Source organism: Gracilinanus agilis, chromosome 3 (assembly GCF_016433145.1).
Source record: "Gracilinanus agilis isolate LMUSP501 chromosome 3, AgileGrace, whole genome shotgun sequence".
NCBI lineage: Eukaryota > Metazoa > Chordata > Mammalia > Didelphimorphia > Didelphidae > Gracilinanus > Gracilinanus agilis.
The window spans coordinates 611,279,968-611,289,245 of NC_058132.1; the positions used below are offsets into that span (position 1 = coordinate 611,279,968).

The 9,278-nt window shown below is 36.3% G+C and overlaps 1 protein-coding gene across 1 annotated transcript in view; it reads right to left on the reverse strand.

Annotated features, from left to right (window-relative positions):
- The window catches only part of ABCA12 (ATP binding cassette subfamily A member 12), a 241,875-nt gene that overhangs the window by 54,811 nt on the left and 177,786 nt on the right, over positions 1–9,278 (reverse strand). The window contains exons 29-31 of the mRNA XM_044669427.1: positions 4,671–4,889; positions 2,212–2,408; positions 1,302–1,462 (exon numbers count right to left, since the gene is read on the reverse strand). Coding sequence (XP_044525362.1) covers positions 1,302–1,462; positions 2,212–2,408; positions 4,671–4,889 — 577 coding nt within the window. The remainder of the gene's footprint in view (positions 1–1,301; positions 1,463–2,211; positions 2,409–4,670; positions 4,890–9,278) is intronic.

The window sequence follows — 9,278 nt, forward strand, 5'->3', positions numbered from 1 at the left end:
TACATACAGTTTTGGGGTATATATATTTATATATACATATATATATATATATATATGTGTGTGTGTGTGTGTGTGTATGTGTGTGTGTGTGTGTATTTATAAATATTTAGACATTGCATAAAAGAACCCTAAATCAACAGGAGTAAAATTTCAGCATATTGCTATCTTTTTTTTTTAACCCATTTCTTCCATCTTAGAATCAATGTTGTGTATTGGTCCCAAGGCAGAAGAGGTGTAAGGGCTAGGCAATGGGAGTAAAGTGACTTGCCCAGGGTCACATAGCTAAGAAGTGTCTGAGGCCAGATTTGAACCTAGGACCTCCTGTCTCTGGGCATGGCTGTCAATCCACTGAGCCATCCAGCTTCCTCCAACATTCTACTATCTTTCTCGAGAACATAATCTTTAAACTAAAAAAAAAATTTGTACAATTTTTAATTTTATGAGACCACCTAATAATCATCATCATAATTATAATAGCTAACTTTTATGTGTGCCAGGCACTGTGCTAAGCACTTTACAATTATTATCTTATTTGATCCCCACAACAACTTTAGGAGGTAGGTGTTATTATCCTCATATTACAGTGCAAGAGTCTGAGGCAGACAAAGATTTAGGCTCTTGCCAAGGATCACATAGCCAATAGGTGTCTGAAGCCAGATTTGAACTCGGGTTTTCCTGATCCAAGACTCAACAATCTATCCATTGAACCATCTCACTACCTCACATCAGAATTAGCAAGAAAAAAAATTAGTAAAAATAAAGCAATCAGCAAGAGACACAACTAGGTTCAGATCATGCAAATACACAGCCTTGGAAAGTCTCATGCTATTTTAGGAAACCAAAGGTCTATCTAATTTAGTTAACATAATAGAATTTCAACCTACATACAGACATTCTTGGGATAGCATTATAATCCTGTTTTTCTTCTCTGTAATACTTTCCACGTCATCATTTTTGTGGGTAGTAAATTAAAATTTCTTGAATAATTTTGTACTTTTTTTGGAATAAAGTTATGTCTATGGTATAGCCCTTCAAATTTCCCTCTTTGTGACCTGAAAGCTTTCCTTTGAAACTATTAATTAAAAAAGCAGGGGAAAATAAAAGTGTGAGAACCTTGTGAAAACCTTTCTGTTGTTTCCTTAGGGAATATAACTCATAAGTTGTCCTAGTATATAATGACTTTTATACTGAAGCCTAAGTTTAATATCTTGAAATGAATTCTATTCAAACATCTCTAAAGTCATTTAAATTTCTCAGGTAAATTAACAAACTTCCTTTTCTAGATCAATCAAAAGACAGACCTTTTTCTTAGTGAGAATGAGATGGTAGCCATCACCAAAGGCTTCCTTGAGGTAAAAGGGTGACCCACAGCACCTGAGACCTCCATGGTCCAAGAAGGCAATTCGGTCACTGAGCACTTCAGCTTCATCCAAGTGATGTGTAGACAGAATAATTGTCCTTGCTAAAAGCATACAAAGACAATTTGTTATGGAAAATGAAGAATTAGATGTCTTCCAAGAGAGAGTTTTAAGAATGTGTCAAACCTGAATGCTGAAAGGAAAAATATGAGGTTTTTCTAAAACAAAACCAATGGATTAGAAATCCCTAAAAGAATCTAGAAGGAGTACTTAAAAAATCTATTGAATTAATACACAATTGAAAGAAATGAATCATTGATTATAATTTGTATCTTCTAGACTTCACTCTTATTCCGTTTCACAGAACAAAGGCAATATGATCATGGCCATACCAAGATACCTACTAATATATCTGAACCTTGGTTCCTCAGCTCCATTTTCCATTATTACTATTTTCCACAACATGAAAATATTTTTAAGGCTCGTGAATATTCTTCTTTGATTAACCCCACTCCACTTTGATTGCTTCACATCCTGTTAGCACTTATTTAGTCTGTTTTCAGTATATTTTCATTTGTGTATATTTTACATCCCTAATTGGATTCCAAGTTCATCTAGGGCAAAGTGTCTTTGGTTTCATTTACATATCTCCAGAAGCCTAGTTGAGCATTCAATTATAGTGGGCACTTAATAAGTGTGGGTGACTGATTGTATCTTTAGCTTCATTTTTTCCATTCTAAATTATTGAGTTTACTTGTTGCCAAGTGAGGGAAAATTGTATGACAACAGCCTTCATTTAAAGGTATCATTTCTTCTATCAAGAGTCTTGCATCTGAAATAACTAGTTTCTTACCTGTTTTATTCTTTGTGATAACTTCCCATATGCTACGACGAGAACAAGGGTCCACCCCAGTGGATGGCTCATCTAAAATTACAACCCTTGATCCACCAATAAGGGCAATGGAAATGGACAACTTTCTCTTCATTCCTCCAGATAATGTTCCAACTCTCTTGTGCCGATGACTATACAGACCAGTATCTTTTAAAGTCCTTCAAAATCAATGGAATATTTGAAAATAAGGATTTAGGAATTCCAGAAGAATATATGAAAGGTGATATATCTACATATACATACACATGTATATATACACACACACATATAAGGGAATATTATACAGAAAGACATGATCAACATGAGGAATTCAGAGAAACATGGGAACATAAACTGATGCAGAATAAAATAAACCTAATCAGAAAAACAATATAGATAATGACTAAAGCAAAGCAAATGAGATCACTAAGGGTAAACTAAACCCAGAATAACTGAAAAACTAATAATAATACTGAAGAGCAGATAATAAAATATAGCAATCTCAACAGAGATTGGGGATACCTAAAGGACAAAATATTGTTTATATTTTCAAATAAGGGCACCATATTGGGCGTTGATGCTCAACCAGTTTTTTTTATTTTGTTTTGTTTTGTTTTTGTTACAAGGAAGGGTTTAATTATGGGGAAAAGGGAAGCAGGTATGCAAATATAAAAATAAAAAAATCAATAAAACATCTTTAAATGAAGAAAATGTATTTATCAATTGATCTTTATGATTTACTGAGCACCTATTCTGGTCCACATTTATGGTGCTTTAGCTCAAAAATTTACTTTTCTTATAGCAATCATATGAGGTTGGTGTTGTTAAGTATTATTACTCCCATGTAACAAAAGAGGAAACTGAATTTCAGAGAGTTTGTTACTTACTTAAAGTTATACAGATAATAAGTGGGAATTCAAAGCTTAAAATCAAGATTTTCTGACCAAAACACATATGCTTTTTTACTACCTAATACTGTGAGACTATGGGTAATAAGAGGAAATATGACTCATGGTTCCAGCCCTCAAAGATCTTATAATCTAGTTATAAGCATCTATCAATGATTAAATACCTGCCTCTGTAAAACAATAGGAAATCAAACAGAAAAACACACATTAAAATGCTAAATCATATGATACAGACATAGTCTATGGAACAAAGGCAAGAAATGAATCAAAGATGACACCAAACTGGGGAAATAGTGTTATCACTGACAAAGACAGGAAAGTTAGGAGCTGTAGCTGGTAGTTATTATAGGTGTTTTGAATTTGAAGTAAAGGCAAGACATAATCCTCAATCTGTAGTGTGTGACCTTGGACTTTTCCTTCTTGGTTTCTATCTCTTTATCTTTTAGTTGCCCTAATTGTGTGAACTTGACCCAGAGGCTCATGCCTTCAGGCTCTGTTCTTGTCTCTCTTCGTCCCATAATTTTCATTCATTGATGGCCTTAATTATCATCCCTGTGCTGACCATTGATAAATGACACTGAAGATATATCTCTAGGCCTCTCTTCTCACCTTAACTTCAGCCTTTTACTTCCAAATTGTCTACTGACCATTTCAAGTTTAGTTCAGAGCATTGCCTGGCAATATTTATTTTTAGCAGTGGCCAGCTTAGAGTTGACAGTTAAAGCCATTAATGGGTGAGAACTACAAAGAGACCATAGAGAGATGAAGGTAAAGGACTGAACTCAGAAAGTTCAGAGTTTGATGAATAAAAGAAGTATGACAATCTAGTGAATGAAAACAGAGGAGTCAAAAAAAGTTTTATGGTGCACTGGATTTGCAGTAAGGGTTATTTGAATTTCATTTCTGCTTCTTCCCATATGAATGATCTTGGACAAGTCACTTGACCTCTCTGGGCTCTAGTTACCTCATCTGTAAAATGATGGGACTAGCCTAGATGATCTCTAATAATCCTTTCACCTTTACCTAAAATCTTTAGGTAGTTAGGCAGTGCAGTGAGTGGATAGAGCACTGAGCCTAAAATTAAGAAGATTTGATTTCAGATTCAGCTTTAGACATTAATGTTTCACCTCTGGCAAGTCATTTAACCTCTATTTGCTTCAATTTCCTCAAAAGTAAAATGGGAATAATAACCTTTCAGAATTGTTAAAAGGATCAAAGATGATACTATTTGTAAAGTACTTAGCACATTGCCTGGAATCTAGTAGGTGCTATTTTTATGCCATCTTTTTTTATCATTATCATCTTAAATGAAAAAGCAGGATTATTTTCATGTCACAAATTACAGAAGGAGAAAAACTCCAATGTAGACCCTTCCTGATGAGGAACACTAGAGAAAAAGATTTATAAGTAGGTGACATAGTAGGAAGGATTAAAAATAAATTGTTTAATGAGGGAAAAAATTCCTATTAAATCTTTTGTTAATAGGAGAGATGTGGTTCTCCACCTACTATGCTGTCTTGCCATTTTCCTTACCTTTTTACTTCCTCATGTAGTTGCTTTTTATTCCAGTGAGGGACTTTGATGGAGCCATAGAGAAGAAGGTGCTCCTTGGTTGTGAGATAACTGAACAGGACATCATGCTGCATGCAGACACCCATGTTCTTTCGGATCAGGTCCAGATCAGTTCTAGTGTCCTTTCCATAAATAAATATAGTGCCTGTTGTGGCACCAAATAACCCAGTCAACATGGAACTGAAAATAAATGAAAAAAGTAATTAGGCATGAGTCAAGTGATTAAACTAAATTTTTATTCTTAAATATGGCACATCTATTTGCAAGTTATATTTGAGCATCCCACCTTCAGAAGAATAAATGGGAAAGACCCAGCTACCAAATGAGGAAATATTCAAATGGATCTGTGGTCTCATCCACTTCGGAGTTTCCTTCAAGGGCACAGATCAGAGTCAGGAGTGGTATTATATGCCTGTCATACCTCCTACTAGGAAGGCTAAAGCTATTGGATCTTCTGAGCTCAGTAGTTCTGAGCTGTAGTGTGGATGTCTGCACAAAATTCTGCATTGATGTAGTGATTCTCCCAAGAGTAGGTGGTCTCAAAAGGGGCAAAACAACTCAAGTTCATGTAGGCCTCCATACCAATAAAAGAAAAACTGAGACTGATATTGTCCCTTCACTTCTAACCCAAGATAGGAAAAGCCCATCTTAAAAAAAATGAGGCAGAGAATAATTCATCCATGCCTGTCCATCCTGTGTGATTCTTATCCATATTTTCCCAAAAGCTCATCACTGGAGTGCTTCCATTGTACTCAAAGCCTTTCTCACTTTCCAATCATTCTGGCAGTCTTTCATTTTTCTCTCTTACCAAATAACCAGCTCAGTTTTTCTTCCTGTCATGTAATTCCTTGATGATACCCTTTACTCTCATTCTTCAAAGTTTCTCATTGGTTACATGGGACGGCCCGCTCAAACCTGCCATCTATCTCTCATTGCCCCCTGTATGATACTCATCTTTGGTTCTATAGAGGCAGTGGTATTCTACATCTCACTGGCATAGAACAGCATCAATAAAATATTAGTATTGAAATGATGGGTTGTTTGGACAAGCCTGATAGGATATACTTCCAAGTGAATGTTGAAGTCTGGGCAATGGACATTCTTAATCCATTCAGTCTTTCCTGTATGGATGGACAGACCAAACTCCTTTTAGTGATTACAGATATGTTCCAGAAAGCTCTACAGTGTCCTTGATGTAATCAACACAATGTCTTTAAATAAGAGCATCTGGAGGACATCCTTATCTGCAGGGAATCCTTCTTCAACATAGATTCTAAATTGGATTTCCACTATTGTAATGGTATAGACATTTGGTGAACAGACATTTCCCTGTTTTTTTCATCTCCTGTTTTTGTGTTGTGTTTTTTAATCACAGAATCATTGAACAGGGTTATTTCTGTTGTTACATCTTCCAGGTTATCTTAGATGACCTCATTGTATGAATTAGAGACACCTTGTTATGAAAAAAATAAGCTTTAAGGTGATGTTTTATTCTTCTAAAAAATTCCTACCTTTTTTTGTAATCAACAAAAAAAGACACAATTGGAGTATTCTATTCTCTATATCTTTTAGGTAATTGTGAGATAAAGATAGTTTCAAGTAAATACTTTTACTATATGTATAACACTCTGCTAAATTCTGGGGATACAAATTCAATTAAGTAAGACACTCTCTGAGTTTACAATCTTATGGAAGAAGGTAAGATTTCGGAGAGCTGGAAAGATAGGGGATACATTTGCACTGACAAAGTAGAAGTCATTGGGAAAAAAAGGTGAAGGTCTAATTCCAAATTCTCCTGGAAAGGCTCAAGTGCAGAAAGAATGATCTAAATATGATTGTGGACCATTACTTAATGTTACTTATGAGAGCTTGCTTATTCCTTAATGATACCATGATTGAGGATGTCCTTCATCTGTACATGATTGACTCCCATGTATAAGGATGGATTTTTGTGCAGAGGAGATGTAACAAACTAAAGAAAGAGAAGGCAGTTGCTGGCAGTAGCTGGCAGTAGCTGGCAGTAGCTGGCAGTTGAAACCAGCAGAGGAATCTGGAGATTTTCTCCCAGGAAGAAGGAAAAGAAGGGTCTTCGGGCTGAGGGCTGGGAGGAGTGAAGAGGCAGAAAACCCAGCTCTGACTGGTCTGGAAGCCTTCTCTTGGAAATTAAAGCCCTGATTCCCTGATCACAGCCATTTCAACACAGCTCACCCTTCAAGACTACAACCATCAAGTCAACTAAGATTTTGGACTCCACGGGAAGCAATCTCTTAGTCTCCCTCACTCATTACCCATCCTTGCTGAGAGACCCTTTTCAATCAAAGTTTACAATTATAGGAGAGGATAGAAATAGAAAATAGAAATAGAAGGGGAAGTGAGGGAGAACCTTAGGAGTTGGAACCACTAGAGTTCTGCCTAAGTGACGGATCCCATAGGTTTAGTGAAGAAGGCATCCCCCAAATCCCTCTGCCCTTCACCCCTTTCCTCAATCCCTGATCTGTGAATAATAAAAGCCATTTAACAGTCAGATAGAGTTCCTGTGTGCTTGAGAGACAACAAAGGAGAGGGGAACCACAGCTTGGTCTGGCAGATTCCATCTTTGAGCCAGATCACCGACTGTGAAATTAACCAACGTTGGGGGAGGCTTGAGTGAACCCTGTCCTTATTCAGGATTGTATTGGGGTACCACATACTTCCTCTTGTATGGAAGCCTTGTCCCCCATCTCTTGTGGGGCAGCATAACCATCTAGGTCACCCAGTTTGGGGGTGACACCCCCTTAAAGTCTCCCAGTGTATATTCAGCCCCAGGGGAGTGCTGGAGGAGAGAGTCACCACACAGACCCTCTCTCTCTCTCACTCTTCCATCTACCAACATCCATTCCTAGGGGGCCCTTTTATTATTACACATGACAATTTTGCTTATGTAGGAAAGCAAGTATATAGATAATTAATTATTGAAGTTTATGACTTTGCTATATTTTCCTCTTTCCAATCTTTCAATACTCCCAATTATATTACTTCTAGCACAGATCTTCTTTATGTATTTACTCATACACATAAACCTAGATCTCTATATATGTGTATACATATACATGAGTATGTATATGTGTATGTACATAGACACACATATATATACAAGCACGTACACACACACATACAAATATGTAAATGTGTATGAAAAGCAGTCTGATGGGAACAAATATCTAATAATGGATTCTAATTTGGCTACTATTCCTATTTTTGTGCCATGTCTAAATTCCTCTACAAATATAGCAAAGATTATTATATTAGGGTCCAAGTGTGATTATTCCACTGTCCTTTATGGAAAGAACAGGGTTTTTTCTTTTAAGGTTTTTCATTTTTCTTAAAATACTTTCAATTTTTTTGTTTGTAGTCTTCCATAAATTTTCATCCTTGGAATGCCCTTGGGATGACTTGTTAGATATCTTGGCAAGCTCTTTTTAAAATGGTTGTGCCTTCTATTTTTCTATTTTATGAAATGATACTGCTTATAGTTATAAGCAGTGCATCCTTACTGAGTCAAGAGATGTGGTCTGATCAGCACTGGCAGAAGGAGTTTTCACCCTGGGAGTTTGCCATGCTGACAAATCAGAGATCTTTTGTATGTATGAATGTAAATACAAAGTGTAAGTTCTCTCTATAAAAAACATCTAAAAATTCATATATCTTCTCCTTCTTTATAAGTGGCTGATTTTCAAAATGTAAAAAAGGACTTTCTAAGCCAAATATATGCATTGCCCACATTTTTTCCTTGTTTCCTCTCTCTAAGTTAGGTTAATAACATTTATTAAGTTCTTGCTTTGTACTAGGCAGGTGATTAAGTGGTACAAGGATAAAGAATCAGGTCTGGAGTCAGGAAGGCTTGAGTTCAAATACAACCTCGGATATTTACTAGCTGTTTGACTTTGAGCAAATTATTTAACCCTGTTTACCTCGGTTTCCTCATCTGTAAAAGAAGCTGGAGAAAGAAATGGCAAACCACTCCAAGATCTTTGCCAAGAAAACCCCAAATATGGTCATGAAGAGTCAGCCTGAAACAACTGAACGGCAGCTGCTAGGCAATGGGCTAAAGTACTAAGGCTACAAAAGAAAGATAGAAATAGTACCTTACCTCGAGGAGCTTACAGTCTAATGAGAGAGACAACAAACAACTAAGAGGATATTTGGAAATAATCTCAGTGAAAAGGCACTAGACTTATAAAGAGGACTGGGAAAGATACTTTGCAGAAAGTTGAGACTTGGAGAAAATAATTTATCTCTTTCATTTGCCTGTTAGAATTCTTTCCTTCTGAATATGCTAAATCTGATAGTTATACTAGTAAATCAATCATACTTGTAGATTAGGCTATACAAGTGAGAAAGACTCGGTATTTGTTCATTTCATTTTTCTGTTCATTCACAAAGTCTCATTTTGAATACATCCCATGGCAGGCAATAAATGAAACCAGATAGGAGATTTCTGAAAGAGAGAGATAGAGAGAGAGAGAGATAGAGAGAGAGAGAGAGAGAGAGAGAGAGAGAGAGAGAGAGAGAGAGAGAGAGAGAGAGAGA